Source organism: Onychostruthus taczanowskii, unplaced genomic scaffold (genome assembly GCF_017590055.1).
Source record: "Onychostruthus taczanowskii isolate IOZ18803 unplaced genomic scaffold, ASM1759005v1 scaffold111, whole genome shotgun sequence".
Classification (NCBI taxonomy): Eukaryota; Metazoa; Chordata; class Aves; order Passeriformes; family Passeridae; genus Onychostruthus; species Onychostruthus taczanowskii.
Genome location: NW_024497741.1, coordinates 87,866 through 110,341, shown reverse-complemented (window position 1 = coordinate 110,341; position 22,476 = coordinate 87,866). Strand labels below are relative to the sequence as shown.

General features: G+C 37.9%; 1 protein-coding gene across 4 annotated transcripts in view; it reads right to left on the bottom strand.

The window, feature by feature from the left end:
* SMOC2 (SPARC related modular calcium binding 2) overlaps positions 1 to 22,476 on the bottom strand; it is a 145,288-nt gene that overhangs the window by 88,742 nt on the left and 34,070 nt on the right. For all 4 annotated transcript variants that reach the window (XM_041424421.1, XM_041424414.1, XM_041424429.1 and 1 more), the window contains exon 2: positions 7,489 to 7,660. In XM_041424421.1, coding sequence (XP_041280355.1) covers positions 7,489 to 7,660 — 172 coding nt within the window. The remainder of the gene's footprint in view (positions 1 to 7,488; positions 7,661 to 22,476) is intronic.

The following is a 22,476-nucleotide window of genomic DNA, read 5'->3' as shown; positions in this document are numbered from 1 at the left end:
ACTACAGGGAGTTCTAACCCAGATTATCTCATGGAAAAGTAAACAGCTTTGCCAAAAGTATAGATAAATCTCTTGTAAAATTTTCAATTTAGTTCATCCAGTATTTCTTGGTTTGCAATGTATCATAGTAAGAATAAAAATACCTTTTTCAGTCCCAATACATGAAGCAAACTTTGCTTGCTTTGCAAGACATTATTGTGTTTGACACAACCTCGTTATTTATTTATGCAAAAAATACACTTCATCCTTTACTTACTTATTTTATTATAGATGGAATATTCTGTTGAACATATCAGAAACATTTACTACTTTAGAAAAACTATATATAAAGTGGTTAACTTAATCATTTGAAGGTTTCCTTGAGAGCTTCCCACAGAGAGTCAGCTGTTCTTACACTAAAGAGAAATCTTTTCTAAAGTCACATAGATGTGAAATACAGACCTAGTGTAGACACACATAGTATAGACAGTTTCCCTTTGCATCTCTATTTTGCCAGAATACCTGTGTACACTTGTCCTTAAACTTAGAAGCATGCAGAGCAACAAGCTGTTTCAAGTTAGTTGTTCAACTGAGCACTTCACTGAATTGTTCTACAAATCAGAATTTATTTCTGCTCCTGTGCTTCTTTCCCACTGCTGTACCTTTTTGGTAACTGGTAGTGATATGATAAAAGTCAAACAGTCTTTATTTGCAGTTAATTTAGCACAAAAATTTTATTTGGAGCACATATAAAACCACTTGGTTTATATGGAATAAACCATTCATGAAAATTTCCCATTATATTTGACCTAGGTCAATGGATATTGTAAAGAACTGATTGTGTCTAACAGCCTCTAGTAGCCTCTAGTGATAGGAAACACGTAGCAAACTTTACATGCTGAAAGTATCAGTTTTAAAGATGCAGGGATATTAGCCTCTTGGGTTGGAACGGATGATAGCATAGAAATTTAGCCTGACACAACCATAAAATAATGACTTGCTGCTTTGTGACAAGGGCTGGCCAGCTCTTTCACTATTTATTTTTATAGCTGCTTTCTGGATTCAAACAAAACAGCAGAGCAATCTCAGCCTGAACTCTCCTCTATTGGCATCTAACAGACAGAGCCAGGCAGTGTGAGGTTTCTTTGTTGTTTTCTTTTTGCTTTTGCTTTTGCTTTTTTCCCCTACATTTAGCAACCACACCACCATTCAGATATCTAAGCTCTAAGATAAAACAAGGAATGCTGTGCTGGATTCCCTCATGGCACACTATTTCAGTTTGCTAACAGTCACATTTGGAGAGATGCAGTCTGATTAGAACTGAATCAAATACTTCAAGAAAAACTAAAGCAACAGCTTTCTGATTTTTTAGATGCCAAAGGCTACACTGGCTTTCTGAGAAAAGCAGAGATTTGATAGTTTGGAGAAGTCTATTTTGCTAATTCTTGCACAGAAATCTGAGAAGATTTGCAAAGGTTTGTAGTTCTTAGTCTTTGGTGCAGTTTTATTGCTTTAGCACTCTCCACTTCTTTGGGGACCTTCATTTTTATATGACTGTAACCTTAAATGAAAACACAAGAGCAGAAATTAAAACTCCACAACAAACCCAGAAAAAGATTACTTTCAAATCAAATTGTTGCATTGCATATTTGATTTTATGAAGACCTATTTTTTGTGCATAAGAATGCCCTTACATACCTTATTTCTGTGCAGTCTGGCTTCAGCAAATTCTGCTTGGAGAAATATTATTTTAAAAAATTGATAATTTTAAAAAGAGATAAACTCTATCTCCAGAAAACTGTGGATACTATCCCAGTGTTATTTGTCCTGTGTTCTAAGTACCACTAGATACATTTAAAAGAGCAAAGAATATTCCACAAAAATATTCCAAACGTACTTAAAACTTCATTTCTATGAAATACTAGAAAGTATAATCAGAAGCCAACTCCCCTTGTTTTAAGAGATAACATAATTTGCAACTTCTATATGTAGATACCTTTTTCACCATGTTGTATATTTTGTTTCTCACCACTTTTAATACAGTGGCTTGATGTGTAACATCTTGACACATAATATAAATGAAGACTCAAAACAAAAATGAGGTTGGGGCTGACAAGTATTTGTATCAGAGTTGCCAGCATCACAACCTGGAAATTTGAAGTCATCCTACGGATTAAACACAGTGAGAAAATGTGTCTGAAAAAGGAGAACATAGCTCCTACCTGAAAGTAATTTAGGACAAAAATTTGCCATATAATCAATTTTCCTCCTGTAAGGTTTATTTTTAATAATTCCAAAGTTAGTACTACTTGTCAATATATTCTTTTTTTAGTATATTTTTTGAAATAATGAAAAAACATGCATAGATCCTTTTTTTTTTTCTCCTCATTAAAGATGAAAAGAAAAGAGAAAAAGGAGAGGTGAAAAGGGAGAGCTGAGGGCATGTGAAAACTGTCCTGTTTTCAATGTACAGTCTGTGCAAGGTCTCACTCTGTTCAGTTTTATTTTTAAGACTGACACCTTGGTCCAGTCCCACTCTCACTCATTTCGGTTAGAAAAAGAACTATACATACTCATTTCTTTTTTCTCTCTCCAAATGAAACATCTTGGGAGTGTGTTCTACCACCCAAACACATCCCACAGGGCTGCCTTCCAGGCAGCAGGTGCACCAGCCAAGCCAAGGTCCCTGCCCACAGTCTGAGCTAAGGGACATGCTCAGGCACTGCCAGCACACGTCAAGCTCACGCCCGCCTGGCTCACAGGCAAACCTGAGCTGGATGGCAGCCTCCATGGGAAATCTGGAAAAGGCGTGCACTCAGAAATCACGTCCAGCATTTACAACCCAGTTCTCTAGCTAATAGGCAAGAGTAATGTGTCTCTAAATCATGCTTGGATTCATTAATTATAGGACCAAGATTAACATGTGGTCTCAAAACAACTACTGCCCAGCAATGTCTGCATTCTCTGCACAAAGGAAATAATCCTATTAGCATGTTTATTCAAATGCAGGCATTTCAATTTCTGTAAGAATGCTTTTAATCCATTCATTAGCTCATTGTAATCACAGTTTAAATGAGTGAAACTCTTCACTATTCCTGAAAACCCTAATTTAAAGAAACAAATGCTGAGCATTTTCTTCTTTAAGGAAAGCAAATTCTAAAATGCCTGTTTTATGAGAAATTTCACTCTTATTTTGATGTGCTTTGTTTTTTTTTATGTGACTTGTGAGAATTAAGATATTACCTTTTGTATCTACAATAGCTCATAAAAGAAAAGCATTTTTAAACAGTGAGGCTCTTTAAAATATAACAAATGAATTAAGCTAGATATGACCTACCTAGGGTTTTCAACCAAGAAAGGGAGTCTACATAGCTACAGAATAACAGTGACACTACTCCATGTGATGACTCTCCTTGGTGTATTCACAAAGCAGTAAATCATTGCTGGGGCTACATCTGCAAATACTGAATATGTACTCAGTGTTACACAGATTAAATTCCAAACCCCTCAGAAATTAAATATCACTGTGTAAAGCTCCTACATTGCCATTTTTAGAAAGGACCACTCAGAGATTTGTGCAAGTCCAGGTCAGCAGCTGCTTATACACCCAGGTTGCTGTTACATGATGATAGTGAAGTAAGGAAATGTGATGTGAGCTGGTAGTGGAGATTTTATAGAGATTGACAATTTGTATCAAAACTCCAGCCATTAGAGAAGTCTTATTTTAGTGAAGTACTGGTAGAGAAGCCACAAAATCCAAGTGCCCCAGATGGGATATTTTAAAAACTCTGTCAGGGTAGACATATGCTGGCAAGATACATATGATTTTTTTTTCATTGATCACGATATCAGAATACCAAATATTATTACTGAGCCACTTGCTTAATACATATAGAATATTAGTCTCCAGGGCTCCAATTATGGGCCAGGTACATTCACTTAAAAACAAACTGAGAAATGAAATTAGTATTTTTAATGTTATATAGGAAACAAAAAGCTAAACAGAAAATAAAGTAAACAAAAAGCTGAACAGCCTTAAACCTGTAAAAGAAATGCACCTCTGTGCATGCTGCCTGCTGGGAACAGTCCTTGGCCCATCTTTTTCCTGAGCCACATAGATACAGTCCTCTGGAGTGCACAGCTGGCTAGTGCCCAAAGCGCAAAAGGGTGCGTTTATCACCTTACCTTACTGGTGCTCATACTGTATCCTTACATTACTTAATTAATTTGTGCAGACACAGTATCTGTTTCTTTCTGAGGAGTTTAAAAGCAATTATATTGCTTTTCCACTTCTTTATGTTTTATTCCTTTGGCTATGCTGGGCCAGATTTACTGTGAAGCATTTGTGTGTGCATGCGGTTGATCCCCATCACAGGTGATATTTTAACAGTCCTAACTGTTAAACAACACAAGTAGTATTTCTCAGCTGTCAACATACATTTATTTATTAGATTTGTAATCTCACTGCACAGCAAATGTCTGTGTCAAACAAGTGGCAAATCTCCAAAACTTTGGAATTAAGATTTTGTTTGGAAAAGTCTCCAGAAATATGAATGTTCTTCTACAGTTTACACAGATTATTTGAGATCTTAGAAGCTCCAAAAATAGGCTGGAAATTTTATAATATTTTAACTTCTTATAGCATTTCCAAGCTTAGAAATTGATTCCAGCAAAGGCTGGAAGTGGACTTAAAATAAAAAAAAACCATACGATTTATGTCTTCAAAAAAAGGCTAACAGAACAGTCTAGTTTGATGCTTGATTTCTTAAAGGTGGGCTGTCTTTCAGAAATGAGAAGAAGGTTTAGGGTTCTTTCATTTTCAGATTTGTTTAAAGTGTTTTGATCTCTGCTGCAGTCATCAGGAACTAGAACAGAAGTACAAGGGAAAAATGTTTAAATGCTGCCATTTTGCTGTGATCTTTTAAGATCTAGGATCCAAAAATTGTTTCCTTCACACTGCCAAAGAATTGCCTAGGCTAAGCACTCTTGCTGTGAATGAAACTTGAATTAGAAAGGAAACCAGCACACACAGAACAAACTATCCCTTTGTACTTTTTAGTATTTAAGTGTTCAAAACTAAATAGATGAGAAAAATGTTGAGAACAAGTGAGAAAGAGAAAAAAGAGTCAATATAAATTTGCCTTTCAAAGGAAAAAAGAAACCAAGAAAGCAGACATCATTCTGGTAATCATTCAAAATTCCTTATGGATGTAAAAAGAAATCACAATTCTGAAAATCTAAACAAGAAATGACTCAAAATTACTCCAAAAGGCGGTCAACATAAACTGTCGAGGTCTTCAGATTTCTACTGAATAGACTGAACCAAACAAAGAGTTAGTCATCATTAAATTAATTTAAATGGCACCTGGAAATATTTAGTTTTTAGAGAAGATTTTTGTGACGTGAATAAGGAATTTTTTTGGAAGACAGAAGGAGATAGACATAAGATTGCCTTTTTTGATCTAGGGTGGATGATTATTATGGCACAGATTTAAAGTTGTGAAGTCTATACCAGGAATCACCTCTTTTCTCCCTTCAGAACATTCACATGAAAACATGCATATTTTTTCCCTCTTACCTACAAGCTCAAAACTTGTTTCAAAACGAATGCTTTAATGGGAAATTAGGGTGCGTGTCTGTTTTTTCAGGGGTACAGACAAACAATTCCAAAAGAATCTGTTTTCACTCCTGCATAGAATGAAAGTAAATTCTGAAACCTTGAAAGTTGCTCTCTAATGAAACATCACTTTTTGGTTAGCCCTACTAAAACAACCCTCTGCTTTTTGATCAAGCATTACCTGCAACGAAAAATTTTACCACTCAAAAGCAATTGGCTCAAAAGGTCTTAATCAGAGCACTTCCTTGGCTCTATCAAAATGTTTGATATGACTATCAGAACTAGCCCTAGCAATGCTAAAGCTGAAACAGCAACCAGGCCAATGAGTCATCTTCTTCTTCTTTAAAACTTCTTTTTATAGCTTGAAATATTTCTGATGATCACAGCCGTAAGTAGGAATAAAGACACTAGTCACTTCAAAATTTAAAACTGCTTTACTGAATAAGAAATACCATAAAAAAAAAAAAAGTAAAATTAAAAGAGAACTCATCTCTTGCTGATACTAAGTGCATTATTGGCCATATCTGCCAATCAAAAGAATAAAACATTTGATTGAAGAGAACATGATGAGTACCTGCTATCAGCAATATTTAAGGTGCCTAAGGTGTCTAATTCCAATTCTACAATTCTACTGTATGCATTAATAAATAACCAGAAAATGAGTACTTCTCCAAATTGCAGCTATTCACTGCAGAAAAATTTGACATCATCAATGTGGAAACCTTCAGTAAAGCAATTCTCATCTTAATGAAGAAAATTTCTTGCAGATTGCTTTTTCAATATTGTATAAAAAAATAAAGAAAAACACTCAAAACTAATTTAAATAAAGCTCTAATGTATAAAACAAACAAATACCAAGTGCACAGTACTTGTCTCTGTCATTCATGAGTGTAACAAAAGCTTTGGCTCAGGTAGCTCCATTATGTTAACCTTGCTCACCACAGTAAACAGATCCATCATGTAGTACAATGGTTTAGTATGAAAGGGCTGAAGAATGAGGATACTGTTTCATCCAGGCAGAAGATGAGACAGAATGTCTCTTTGAAGCAGTCTTGATGCTTCAGAGGATTGCAGGAGCTAATGGAGAGAGACGATGTAGAAAATTGCCTCCTACAGGTTGAATTGGTGTGGTCCCTGGGGTTTTCTTTCTCCCTCCCCCTACCTCCACTCCCTGCCACTCTCTTTAGGACCAAGGGAAAAGTAAATCTTTATGACCACTGCTAATCTTACATTTTAGAAAGATCACTGTGTTGGGAATCACCCTACACTTCAGTAAGGAACTGCATTGTCTATTACCATGCTGCTCTAAAATTTAAAAGATTTAACTGCAAATATTTTGTTGGTCTGCATGTCACTGAAGTTGTCTAAACAGAGATCAGAAGTAAAGGAGTGGATGATATAGGCAGAAATGGCCTGTGAGGGCTCTGTGGATATGCATTTTTTTGGTTTTTGCTTTTTCTCGCTCAACTCACCCTACCATCACCACCCTTGCCACACTACATGATTGCAGTTAGGAAATACAATAAATTGACCATCTCAAACTCAAAATGCCAAATTTAACTAGATAGGAAACCCTGCAAGATAACTATTTTAAGAGTTTCTCTGAACCTGCCAGTGATATGGTCCTTCTGAACAAGGACCTGGCCATGCAATTACCTAAATAGTGACTTACTGAAAAATAGAGGGATTTGGGAGTCACAGTTTTGATGAAGGCTCAAAATTAATTTATCTTTAGATAGAATACTCTTATAGAAATAACAGATTTCAACCCACTTCCTTTTAGAAAACTGTTCAAGTCCAGAACTCCTGGTTTTCAATTCACAGACATTTCAAACACTGTTTTAGGGTCTATTATTTTTCATTATAGTCAACAGAAACTTCGATTTTCTCACCTTTGCAGTTGCCTCGGTAGGCTATTTCCAGCTGAGGGTCTTTGCATTTTGCTCGTTGGAACTCACACCGGGACAGAAAAGTTCTTCCATCAGATGCACAGAGTGATTTCTGAGGGGAACCTGCACAGTCCAGGCTGCATTCTCTGTCTTTGTCTTGGTCCACTCTCAAAAACTAGGGGAAAAAAAATTAATGCTGTAGGAATGCTATTCCTGTGTGAAAACTGCTCTGTGATCCCCTTCCCCAGCAAAGACATACAAATATCACCCAAAACTGACAAGAAAGTTCTGCCTTTTTTGGGTATTCAGATCCTAGCTGATTCATTATATCTAGGGTTTTTCCACTGCTGCTGTGAAATAGCAGTGACTGCAACATCTCCAAAACATACACTAAATCCAGTATGACAATTAGAAAGTCTTTGAATCTCTTTCAACCATTATGAATATCAAAACAGTAACTTGGAGTTTTTGGAGTGAAAAAGGTAATGGCAGAAATATTCTTCACAACAAAAAGGAGACAGCAATGGATGCTTGTCTATTTTATTAGATATGTGTTAATTATTCCGCAATGACAAGATGAAAAGTCTGTTCTAAGACCCAAGTAGGATTTTTAACATAAATATTCTCATTGTGGATTTCAATGCGCTTCTTTCTAGTTTTGACACAAAGTCACTGAGCCCGACCTAATTGTTCATCCCTCCAATGCCAAGGCCAATGAGTTTGGCATCATCCTTGGCACTGTGAAAAGAAGGAGCTTCTCACCCTGAAACATGCTGCCAAAAAAACCCTAATCAGATCTGATGCTGCTACATGCCAGCCAAAAACAAGGTATTACTTTATCTTCTGAGCTCTTGAAAAGCTGAGACTAGGGAGATGGTGAACTCAGGAAGTGCTCAGGTGAATTTCTCTACTTTTCTGCTTCCTCTGAACAAGCACAAAATTAAGCAAGGCATACAGCTACCAGGAGCTAATCATTGTCCTAAGCATCATGAGGTGCCCAAGAAAAGATCTGTATCCAGCTAAAGCCCTGTTTTCATTGGTGCTACTTCACCATTAAAAACCTCAGGTAGAGAAAATTTTGAACTTCAGATAAGAAACTGAAATTAGGAGGAGGAAAATTTCAGGGGAAAAAAAAAAAAGAGCACAAAGAGTAGTATCTGGGATTAAAAATTTAAAAAAGCATTTGCTATGTATACTTCCCCTGCCCCTTGCATTTTATTATGCATAAGAAATACATAAAAAGAGTGATAAATCTCCATAATCTTCATACTAAAAACTGTGGTCTATTTCCATTTCCTATCATTTAACGTGAGGAAATACAGATGTCTTCCTGGAGAGTCTGCATGAAAATGGAGAGATTATCTCAAAGGTATCACTTTAAAATAATAGTCATATGGCTGGACTTTTACCATAATTTTTATATTTTAGTGGGCCACTAAGATAAAAAAGAAAGCTTCCTTTTCCCAATGTTTTTGAGCAATTTTTCACTTTTAGGAATAATTAACTTCAGAAGAAAATTATTCACAAATTACACACAAACCCCAAATCTTTCTCCAAGGAATCTAGCCACAGAGTTCCAGAAGTGGAGAACAGATGTTCCTCGTTCTCAATGTCAGTGTTATTTTGCAGCTCCTTCTTGCCAACAGAAATTAATAATTAGGTGAGCTGAGTGGGAAGGGAGAAAAACTGAAGTCATCTCCCTTTACCTGCACAATGAGTAACAATGAAGACAGGCATCCATGGCTCTGAACAACCTCCAAACCATGTTGGTCTCCAGGGCTTTCCTGGGTGCCCTGATAAGCTGCACTGTGGGAGCCCTGTGAGGTCGTCCAAGCTGCCCTTCTTGCCTGGTAGGCATCTGCAGGACTCTGAGATTAGGCTTACCTAGGACTATGAAAAGGATTTCTCAATGAAAAATGGACCCCATGGGGCACCTGGCAAAAAAAGTCCTCTGCTTTGCCTCTGACTTCCCCTGTGGATTTGGTGATGGCAAGTCAAGTGATCACCCTCTTTCTATTTTGCAAAGTAAGGAATACAGCCTTTTTGAGTGTAGAAGACTACACCTCTGTAATGGCTAGGCATTTTTCCACCCTTGACTTATCCTCAGCCACATCCCCATTGAGCAGAGAATTAGTTTTCAAAAGCACAGGAAGGTTTTGTGACCCACAGAAAATCATGCAGCAGATTGGGGACTGAACCCAGGCACCAGAAGAAAATCACACACAGCAGGAGTCTAGCCCCTGTACCATTTCTTCCCCAGAGTTTCCTCATTGGTTCTGTTTTGAACTGTTGCAAGAGTTAAGATGGGTATGCCTGACAGTAACACTGTGGACAGAAAATCCACTTAAATTGTCTGAGGAACAAAATCCACTCCTTGAGACCATGATAGTTCACAGATAAAGCTGTATTTTAAAGGGCATTTATCCAAAGAGTTTTATTTGAGTATTTTATTATTTCAAAGACTTAGAGGAGATTAGGGCAAATTAAGGGTTCAAGGATATTCAAGTAAGGATATTCAACCTGGACAAGCAGAGGATGAAGGATGAAGACAAAACCACTTGAATAGCTTATTGGTTAGCCAAACCTCACTGGAGAATTTGGGTGGTACATTTAAACAATTTCCACCAACCTAGTGTAACTGAGGGATTTAAGAGCAGGAAGGACAAAAAGGCAAGCAATTTTAAGGAAAGACAGCATGAAAGAGAGACTAGCAAATGTACTTGGAAAAAAAAAAAAACATACAGAAAGTATGTGATTGGCATTTGTAAAATACTTAATTGTCATCTTTACTACAACAGTTTAGGATGGTACAAGTCAAAATCAGTATTTCTTGCTCACATAGCCAAAGGAATTGATGAACACATCAAAAACTAATGCTGAAACAAGAAAGGGCTATGGAATTTCTCGTAAGAAAAGAAAAACAAGCACAGTCAGTGACAGAAAAGCTGGGATCACACTGGTGCACATCTTAGAGCTTTACTTTCCTGTGAAAATAGTCCTTTTGATTAAAATAGGACAGTTTAGAGAGAGGGAAAAATGGTCCAAAACAGACGAGAAAGTGACTCACTCTCAGTATTGGTTCATCAATTTCTGTCTTTGAATTCATTTAACAAATGTGTTATTGTACAAACATGTGATTCACTGAAAGACAAGCTTAAAGAAGCATTTCTGTTGAATGCTGGTAACAACTGAAATTAGGCCAACAACAGTTGACCAACCTGAGATGGAATTATTTTGAACAACCAGCATAAAGTGGACAATTATGGTTAAACCCTATTAAAAAGCAAAACACTTTTAACTGAGAGGAGTTCTTGCCTTAATGACACAGAAACCAGCCTAGTCATGTTTCAAAAAAATTGGTTTCAACTAAAAATTATTCCATAGATTCCAGACTCAGCTGGAGTCACTGTAACTTATCTTCTCCTTTGCATTTCAGTATCATTCATTTCAGCCTTTCCAAAGCACTATATTTGACAAGACCCAGCTTCCAAAGGACTTGCTATTCTGTACTAGACACTGCTTTAAATTCTCAAGCAGTATTTCTAAGAAGAAAGAATGATAATGGGGATCTAGCAGAAAAATGTTTGATTTTAGGTTTACCTCATTAATAAAAGCTAATCACTAAAGTCACTAGATATACCCACTTGACAGGTATAAGCATTTCTGAAATATTATTTACTGTCATATATTTCTGGCATTACAGAATTCCAGTGTTTTCCTTCACTGTCTCATACTTCAAGGAATCTTAATACTGGATGAAATGTATCACTGATGGTCCCAGTGATCTTTCATCTCTCTGTTACTCAAGTTCAGAGTATGAAGCAGTAGACACAGGAAACCTTGCTTAAACTGGAGAAAAACATTTCTGCTGTTTTTTGCTGTTTTCCGCACTGATTTATCTTTCACCTTTGTTTTAGTCACTGGTGCCACATCTGGACTATGGACAGTCAGGATGGCTATTTCTCCAACCAAAAGCAATGTGTTGCAGCCAACGAGGAAGTTTTTCCAGTACCTTAAGAGTAGGAAATTGATGGTTTCCTTACTGCGCTATTAAACTATTTTTCAAAATAGTACATGTATAACCTTGCTCACTTTTATGGTGTAACACATATCTTTACCTTACATTGTTCACCCTTATGCAGGGATTCAGTGTCATTCCTCTGGTCTACATCCTGCAACTACATCATTGCAAGGGCAGAAGAGGCCTTCAGATAAAACTGAGTCACATGCACACCTTCACATTTCTGGTGCACAGATCTGTGACCCCACCCTCTAAAGTTCAGAGAAACTCTCCTTGCTTCTAAGCAGATGACAGAGTGAGAAAAGCTGAGAAAAATGGTGCTTGGCTAGAGAGCCAACAACTGGATACACCTGGAAGCTGAACTGCCAGCCCAAGAAAGCAGAAAAGTCAAAAGCAATGTTGCAGTCTGGCCATGGGGAGCACAGCATCTCTCTGCATTGGAAGAAAAGCTGACAACAGACACACTTAGGCTGAGGCATAAATATTAGTTATTGAATCTGGCTCAAAGCCACTTAAACAGTGATGGGAAATGCTCTACTCTACATTTCATAATACAGTGCACAGCTGTAGATTTTGTCTTTGGTTTGATGCCACTGTTTGATTAATCTGAGCAAGGCAGGACTGTTTTCCCCCTTTTTTTTTTTTTTTTTTTTTTGTTTTTTCCTTAAATTTGGGGCAGCTTGCCTCTGATACTTGCAATCCTGTAGAGATATCTTGAACATAAACAGGCTGCACATAAAGCATAATTCATAACCATGCTAAACCTATTTTTAATTTGCCCTAATATAAGTTTTCTTAATAAAACTGAAGACCAGGAAGCCAATTTTTCTGTTTGTGGATAGAAGCCTTCATTCTTTTCTGTAACACCAGCTTAGAGTCTGTGAACTATGAAAAAGACAGTCAGTTCCGTGGATTTGGATAGTTCAACAGATGTTTTTAACTAACCTTTCTGTAATTTACAGATTCCTTCAATTTTGACTGGACCTACCTTCCACTGACATTAGGTATTTAAACACATTCACAAAAGGTTTTTATTTTATTATTTTTTGTGGACCGCTTATAACTGATATACAGACTTTCCCTTTAACCAAGTGAATGCTACTTGCAGAATCTAAAATATACTTCAAGATTGCTCATAAAACAGGAGACTAATACTTCATCTTGGAGGGCTGGAGGCCAAAAGGGCCTGAAAAACAAATAGAAGAGAGAAGATAGATGCTAGACATCACTGATTTGCTTGGAAAAGCCTACTGCACTACAGCTTTGAAAGTCAATTTCTTTATACTGCATCTGGTTACTGTGACATATTGAACATAATGGTCTGACTTCCCTGCTGCTGATATGGGAGGTCTGCAAACAAACTATGGAGCAGTGCACTCTAAAGTGGCTCTGTGCTGAGAACTTTGTAATGGTGAAAAATGTGCTGATTTACAGTGATTTATGTAGTCGTGCTGTTTCTGTCTGATAGCTGCCTGACAGGCAGATGTAGAAATCTACAAGCTAGGAATATTTAATTCTTTCTGGGCTTGTCTACAATGGAAAAATGAGTTAGACAACAACAACACATGTGTGTGTGTGTGTGTGTCTGCATATATGTAGACACACGCAAGTTATAATCTGTAAAGTCATATTCCCATATGTATTTCAGAAAAAGGCAATGATGTTTAAATATCTATGTAACACTCTTAGAGAGCATTCCAATCAGCTAGTCTGTCTCAATCTGCTTCACTGAAACACCACTAATCTTTTCAATGTCTTTTTCTTTACTCTTCTCCCAAGGAATGAAGCAGAAGGTGATCTTTATGGGTCCCTTCCAACACATATTTTATGATTCTAAAGTAAGTTTACAGAACTTTACTCTCATTCCAATGCCAGAGGAAAGCATTCAGCCCTAGCACTGAAATGGATGGAAAACTTAAGTTCTCCTTATCCCTGTTATTAAGGACAGAACCAGAATATACCTTCAAAATACCTGCTCTGTATAACAGCTGTACTCAACCAATCTTAAACAGATTTGTTCATCTTATGCTGTCCCACTGAAGCAAAACAGTTCTTAATGACAAACCCAGAGCTGTGTACTTGCAATTGTGACCTCCTTTTGTTTACAAACATACAGGACATCATCATTAAAGTTAAGCTTGCATGGAGGAATTTACACAGAAGCCATTACACACTGGGCCTTTGCAGCCTTAAGAAAAAAATGACTGCAAGGAGACCTCATTAGTGTGTATAAATTCCTAAAAGTGGGTGTCAAGCAATAGGACAAGAGGAAATGGGCAGAAAGTGATGCACAGAAAGCTCCACCTGAATATAAGGAAGGACTTCACTGTGTGGAGGACTGAGCACTGGAACAGATTGTCCAGAGAGGTTGTGGAGTATCCTTCATTGCAGATATTTGAGAAGCATCTGGATGCAATCCTGTGCAGAGTGCTCTAGGAGAACCCTGCTTAAACAGCAAGGCTGAACCAGATAATCCACTGTGGTCCCTTCCAACCTGACCTATTCTGCAATTCTGAGACTAATCAGATATGATCCTGATAAGCCACTTGCTATTACAGTGGGCAAGGCCATTTGCACTTACAACAATCTCATCAAAACATTTCTGCCTCTTCTCAAGGGTTCTTGGTGTGCATCAGAATGTTCCCATTATGTTCCCCTACCAGACAAGTGAGCAGATTAGTGGTGTCAATGAATTTATCTCAAACTTGGGAAAAAAAATATGAACATTTGTTCTTTAGAGTTCATTATCCTTGTTTACACAAAAAAGTAGTGACCCAGCCACAAGTGCAGCACTCTCCAGGGCAGTAAGCCATGATCACGGTGTCACAGTGTGGAACTCATTGTGTAGATGACAAAAACTAGAAATTAACGTCTTTAGGAAAAGTTTCACCTGCCTTGGAAGAGACAGATTATGTCCTAAAAACATCCCTTCTACCTTATGAGCTGGACACTCTGATAAACTAGCTCTCCTGTAATTGTTTCAAGTCCTATGAGAATAACCTATCCCATAGTGTCAAAAAAAAACCAAAGGGGAACAAACCCTCAAAGTCTCAGGTTTCACACAACTGAAACAGAAGTTTGCTCTAGGTTTCAAAAATAACTTTATCAAAGGTCTCCCATAGGCTGTGCAATTGCAGGGGCACACAGGAGGCAGAACTGTCTCTAATACCTGCTGAGACACTGCTTTAGAAAAGGGCTGTGTTAAAAGTAAGGACAGTGAAATGCTAAAGCAGCAGAAAAGATCAACAGAGAGGGGGAGCAGAGGTCACACCCCAGATGAGACTGAGCAAAGCTTTGTATGTTTTTAATTTTCTAAACAGTTCATTTGCAGAACCTGATCCACCAATTTTTAGGCATTTTTCGAATAACACTCAGGCGAAACTGAAAGAAAATCCACCTGTTTTAATTAGAAACCCTGAATCTGGACAAATTGAAGGTCCTTTCCGATTAATAACCTGGGGCAAAGGGTATGCTTCTGTCTCTACAGGTGCTGGAATTAGGTGGGTCCCAGCCAAAAACGTCAAACCATATCGCACCCCAGAATGTGTTGATGAGCCCAGAACAGAGGAAGCAAGTATGCAGACGTGAGCCAAGCAGAGAGATCCCGAGTCACGCCTGACGATCCTTGTTCATCGGTGGAACCTGCAAATTCTGACTTTGTGTTAATGTTGTTTATAAGTGTGTCAATTGTATGTCAAATGTTTGTTTTGTAGAGCTGACTTTTGGCAAAAGTTTGGGTTTTTGTTTTTGTTGAAAACAAAATTTAAAAAAATTTTATATATATCTATATATATGTAAGGACTCTGCCAAAATTTAGCTCATGAATGAGATGAAGCAAATGCAAGTTGTGTGTTGGAATTGGTGGGTTTTGATTGGTTTTTGTCGTGCAGATTTGCCTGTGGAACAACCAAAAACAAATGTTTGGGTGACCTTAGCCAAGGCAGCTGGCTCAGATACTATATGTTTGTCTAATTCGGAACCAGAAAAACCTTTCTCAACCTGTTTGGTTGCTGTGCCAGTAAAGGAGTTGCCTTTGGTCAAAAAACAATCCAATGATAAGCCAAGTGAAATTGACAATGGAAACAATCCCACATTGAATTGGAACGTTTGGGTCAAAAAACTTCCCAAGGCAGCTTCTGAACCCCAAGAATTGGAAATCCTTGGTTCTTTGACAATGGACTTTTGCTTTACCTTCATGGCTAATGCTTGGCGAAAGGGTGATCTTCCAAGGTTTAATGTTACTCCCCATTACTTTGCATATAGAAATTTGAGCTTTTGGTGTAACTTTTCAAACAGTTGGGATGTGCTTCCTGAGGCTGACCTATATCCACAGCAATTGCCTAAGGGATATTAGTTCATTTGTGGAGACAGGGCTTGGCAAGGCATCCCAGCACACCTTGAAGGTGGCCCTTGTAGCATTGGAATGCTCACTGTAATCGCACCCTCAGCTAAAGCGGTCATGAAAAGGAAACAAAGGAAAACAAGATATGCTCATCATTATGATGAGAACTGCCAAAGTGATTTCATGCCTTAGAAAGCTGCAAGAAGGGTTTCAACAGGTATATTTTTATCCCAATTGGCTTCAGCAGTGGCTTTGAAACAATTAGATTGAGTTGGATGTTGGCTGAGCAAACAAACTAATGCCACATCCTCTGCCATTAGTGATATGTTAACCGATGTTGACAGTGTTAGACCTGCTACCCTTCAAAACAGAGCAGCAATTGACTTTCTCTTGCTGGCGCAAGGGCATGGTTGTGAGGAATTTGAAGGACTGTGTTGTATGAACCTGTCTGATCATTCAGAATCCATTCACAAAAGTATACAAAAACTGAAAGATTTAACAGCCCAAATTAAAAAGGATGGTGAATCCTGGTTAGATGATCTGTTCCAAGACTGGAGCTTTGCACCTTGGCTAAGATAACTTTGCAAGATAAGCCTGTATATATTGGGTGTTTTGGTAATGATGTTGATAGTAATCCCCTGCATACTTCAGTGTGTGCGACGGATGATGAACAAAGCAGTCAGAGAAGTTTTTGTCATACAAGAAAGAGAAGTAGGAAGTAGAATTACAGAGAGTGTTCAAAATCTCACGGAAATGACAGATGAAGGTATAGAAATGGAAGAGGGTTTTGAGTTAAGACCTTGGAATCGACAGGAATTTTTTGAACAATGACTTATAACTATTGTCAGATATGATTCATATTTTTTTCTCTTCATTGACTGGGCCTTCACAGCATTGAATTGCGGTGCTGTAACGTAGTAATGATTAGGGTCCACAAGAATAGGCCTTAAGCAGACAGTGAGTAAAAAATATTATAGTAAGGCTATGAAACACAAGTAGTTGACGACACGGTTCTGAGGGTTTCTCTTTGGGTCAACAGAGAGGGGGAATTGTGGGAATCTATAGGGTTAGAGGATTTTAGGAAAGTTGGGAAAAAGGAAAGGCCTCAGACAGTAAGGACAGTGAAATGCTAAAGCAGCAGAAAAGATATATCGGCAGTAGCTAAGACATGAGAAATAAAACAATAAAGCTGTGTAGTTTGGCTTTCTAAGTTGCAAAAAAGTATATTTTAGTAAATATTTAGAAGGTCAAATATGAATGGGGCTCTGAGCATTGTCTTTTATAAACGAACCATTGTATGAGAGAAAAGCTGCTATTGTTTTAACCGAGGCTACGTGTGCTTCATGTAGTTGGATAGAAATACTGTCAATATGCTATTGCTCTACGTGAGTGGCTGAAACTAGATCTGAGATTGTCTTATAATATGTTGTAACATTAAGTTTCCTCGGCCTGCTGTTTGGATAGCGAGCTGTTCGCATCGATCCATTGCCAAAGTCATGTAATGAGACTGATGCTTTTTAAATAAACAGCTCACGACGCTATTCAGGTGTGGTCCTGTTCCGTTCGTGTCTGTATATAAACAGCCGGCGTCACCCCACCTCCACTACCTTTGCTTCATTATATTTCATGAAACTTTTCATATGTAACTGATGCATAGCCTCTTTCCCTATAAAATTTATTCAGGATGGTTGAAATAAACAGCTAGAGTATGCAATTTCACTGAGTGGGAAGCTGGGGTTTGGGTTTGTTGGGGTTTGTTTTTTGTGTTGTGGTGGTGCTTGTTGTTTTATTTTTTTTAATCACCCAGGATTAGTAGTCAAAGTCAGCTCCAGTTACCTAGATATCAATTAGAACAGTGTTGTGCTTTACTCCCTCAGTGCCTGGAGTGCGGTAAAGGTTTTGCAGCTTCACTGCCAAAACTGCAGTCTCCTCTTGATACAACCAGCACAGAAAATTATTAAACAGGGTTGTGCTTTGATTGATATGTTGATATGTTTTGCTTTGGCATGTTATTTTTAAAATGTTTATTGCTTTAACAGGTGTTTTTTTTAAGTGACCTCTACTTTGCTGTATTGATGGAGGGATGGGGGTGGGGGGACAGTGAACGTCAGCACATCCATCATTTCTTTTCACTGCTGCTTCACAAACTACTAAAAAAGGCAGACTATCTCAGTTGTGCGGCCACATAAATTAGGAAGGATTAGGGTGAAACTGAAGCAAACCATGACATACATTCTTTCATGCTCTCAAGAGAGCACAGACATATGAATGCCAGAAAATGCTACAAGAAGTCCCAATCTACTCTTTTTTTTCTCTCTATCTCTTAAAAAGAAACTAAAAGGCAGTGAAAGCATACCTCTTGAAGGGCCATTCCCTTCAGTAGCTTAATTCTATGGTCTAGTTCCATTCCTAGTAATGTAAATATACAGACACCAACAGAAGCAGGCTCGGGCTCCAACTGAGTAGCACTCAGCCATGGTGAATCACCCTTTCAGAAGGACCTTTCCCTGATTCATTTGAATGCTTCTATAGTACAGTCTTTTCAAGCACAAAGCACTCGCTTCAAATGAGTCATGCCAGAAGCTGCAAAATCTGACCACCAGAAACAATGTATGAAAAATGTTTTGGCACTGACCCTATAAAACTAAAAATAAAATAATGGTCTTAATTTTCAAGACATGATAAATACTATAAGTGACCCTAAAGCACACTTTATCTGACTACATTCTTTCATTTCCAAGATGAGGAGTCCTTCATATCATGAAACCACTTATTTTTGCAAACTGATCCTAGTGTATTCACTTTAGAAGAAAACAGCCAACACATTTAACACTGTAGATATTTAGAAGGAATAAAAGTGCACCTCAGCAAGGGAAAATGATTTGCAGCCTTTTCTTTTCTTCCAAAAAAACAGTTACCTGACTTTTCAGGGGTAAGAAAAATCTTCCCATGATTTTTATTATAGTTATTTTTTGACTTCAGTTTAAACTAAACAGCTGGGTTTTTTTTTTTTTTGTTTTGTTTTGTTTTGTTTTGTTTTTTGTTTTTTTTTTTTTGGTTTTTTTTTTTTTTTCCGTTTTGCAACATCCAAAAAGTTAAACAGTACTGGTATGTTGTATTCCATTTTATTTAAATGGTATGCTCTGTCTCACCCCTCCGAAATGTATGGTACATTCTAAGCCTGTGGTCCTGCCCTGAACCCTCCTGTATCTGCAATCCCATTGGCCCAAGTCTGATTCCACGCCCACTTCAATTCCCCTCTTAAGCTGTGCTAGGGGATCAGTCTGGCTCTTAGCCCTTCCTCGCTCTCAGCCTCTTCCCCCCTCTTGCCCCTTCCCTCCCCGAGGCTCCCCCTTCCCCCCTTTTCCCTCAGTAACCATGCTGTACCCGGGTTTGGGACCCCAAATAAACCTTCATCTGCTCAGCACCCTCAGAAGCCGTGTGGAGTCTCCTTGCCTGCCCGCTGCTGCCAGCCAACTCACAGCCTAGGGGGCCCTCCGGGGACCTCCCCGGGGGGCCCCCACCTCAAAACGCACCGCAACACTGGTATACTGTTTAAACAGTATTGGTATACTGGTATAAACTTATGGTATGCATTGCCTGAAAATTGAATGTTAGATTGGGATAGGAAGCATGACAGGCTTGTACAGTGCTCAAAACAAACTGGCACCATCTCTACGTACACGTAACTGTAAGTTAGAGAGAGCTCAGCCTTTTCATTCTGTCAGTGTCCAGTGGCATCACTTCTCTTGGTTTCAGAGTATTACCAGCAAAGTATACAGGTTCAACAGAGTCAAAAACCTACCAATATAAAGACCTTTGGTTACCAGAGACAGAACAAACTAGCATAAATTTAAGTTGAAACTCAAATTGAAAGGGTTTCTCATCTGAAGGTATTCTGTTCTGAATCTACTACAATCCACTAGCTGCTGGCTGTGTCATATGTCCACTGCTCTGCATTTGTCCCAAGTCAGTGGTAACTTCATGCCCTTCATTCTTGTGGTGTTGTTATTCATAATCTTTTATTTGGCAGGTCACTGTCATTTATAGTGTTTCTTCTCAGTTGCCAGATGTCACACAGGGAGAAAACAAACAGAGAAACAGTGGGATGCATTGTCTATGTATTGAATTATCCTCTAGTTTACTTAAGCTTTTCTTAAGTGCTGACCCAGCTTTCAGAATACAAGTAGGCTAGCACAACCATCTTGCTAGCCAGTTTCTTGAGACACAGCTAATCTGTTTGGCTGATATCTTTCATAACCTCAGCAACAACTTGGGAAAATACACAAGTTTTATTTCTTAGTGTTGTTTAAAGGCTGCTTGTTTGAAAAATACTTTGGCTTCCAGCATACTGAAAAGCTACTTTAAAATGCAAATAAAATCTAAGTCAGATCAACATTTCTATATTTGAGAGGTCTGTTTTTGGATTTAGGAATATCAATTCACACTGTTTAAAGTGTCTGAGGTAGCTTAAACCAATAAAACTAAAGGCAATTACCTATAACTCCAAAAAAGAAGCTATAGGTTTAACCTCTACAACAAATGCCAGAAATCTCCAGCATACAGGACACACAAAACTCTGAAAATGAGCTTCTAGATGGTGGTTTCCAGTGTAAGGTATTGCTGTTCCTGGAATCATGAAAGGCGGATTTCCTTTCCAGCTCACCTTTGCTCTCCCCCCACCACATGCTGAAGCAGCACTCCAGCTGCAATTACACTGAGGGATGTCAAAAAAGAAAACTTCATAAGAAGTACTTACCTCTGTGAAAAGGAAATTGTTTATTAAAGACCCCCTCTTTAATATATAAAGAAGGACCCTCTCAAAAGCTAAAGTGAAACAGTGCTGGATGTTGCACTGCAGACTTGTAGGGAACAATCTCTCTTTGTGGGGAACAGAAAGGTTCAGCTAAACAGGTCTTTCCTATATCTGAATTTCTATGCAACTCTATTTAGTGCCTATCACGATCGGCAGGCAACTGGCCACTCTCCATATGGCTGGTTGCCTTCTCTTCCTAGGGAACGAAAGAACACAGAGGCATCTCAAATGACGAAGACACAGTATGAGACAATATCACAACAGAGCATTTCTTTTTATAATTCAAATCAAGTAAGCAACTGATTCATGCAGGGCAGAAACTCAATAAGACATCAAAGGTCTAATCCCCAAGCCATAAAGCTAACTTGCTGACAATAACTGCAGAGCTCTCACTCTTACATTTATCACTGCCATCAGCTCCTTCAGAACAAAGTATTTGGGAAAGAAGGCAGGCAGCTGAGTCTGGGAGGCAGATTTTGCTCTTGGTAAACTTCTGATCTTAAAATAACATGTTGCTAGGTTTAAATACTATCATCTTTAAAAATAGGAATCATGCTAAAAGCAAAGGGTTTAATAATACACATTTAGAATATACAAGGGTTTAACAAGCCAGTCTAATGAAAAAAACCACTTTCCACAGGGACACAAGAACCTGTAAGCAGTTTTCTCAAACTACTGGCAGTTCTATTTCCTCTCAAGTTTGGGGTTTTATGGACTTCTTGTATGTTTATTTGTATGTTGGGCAAAAACATTTTTCCTTTAATTTAAAGCATTGTTTTCCAAGGAAAAAAGTCATTAAGAGGCCATTTATTTCTAATTATTATGAGGACTTTTTCAAAAGAAAAAACCCTTAAATATGAAAGACAAAATTTTGTGTGCATCTAGCAGTGGATAAAGGAGGTCAACTAACCATGATACAAACCAGACATAAAAGAATTCTTCCAAGTCCTGTTTCACATTTTAAGTGGCCTCTACTTTCTTTGTCAGAACTTTTTGCCTTCTACACACCAGTTGGCCAGTAGCTTTAAAATCTATCATAAAAGATCACCCAGTCCTAGGGATGTTAAATTGTCATATTAGCAGTACAACCCAATACTCCCTTTCCACCTCACACCCAAATGTGTGAGATTTCTTAACAGCATAAGGAATTCTTACAGATGACAAACCAAATGAAGGAGAATTTGAAGAGCTTCTACTTGAGTTCAGTGAGCAAAGACCTCACAACTGTTGGTGCAGTACCAAAAAAATATCCCCAAAAAAGCCTGTAATGACAGTCACATATACTGTATTGTAGATGAAAAATCAACAATAGAAGAGACTACTGCACTCCAGAAGTAAAAAAATACTGGTTTTAAACATAGTGGACTTGAGAACACATGGAATAAGACTATAACAATTTCTTGAGATCCTTTTTTTATTAATAAAAATCACCCATGTCAAAGATTTTGTAAAGTTTGGGTTTTTTAATGTTATGCAATCAGAATTAATTTTTGCATGCTTGAGGAAGCCTAGACACTGTATTTGTGATAAGAAAATGCTTGTAAGTACTTTGAAAATACAATGGATAGAAAACCCCAGACCTCTAAAGAACAGGTATTTAATTTTAGTCATAGTTTCTCTCACCCCAAAAAGTGAAAGAATTAAGGTCCAGCAAGCTTCAGCTCTTACCAAGAGCTTATATAAACATATTTTTACAGCAGAAGAGTGAAGTTTTCTGCAGTACGAAGTCTCTGATGCAATATTTTGTGTTTGTGGTTTCTAGTTATACTTGAAAAATCAGAGACTCTTTTCCTCTCAGATTATTTTAGTTAG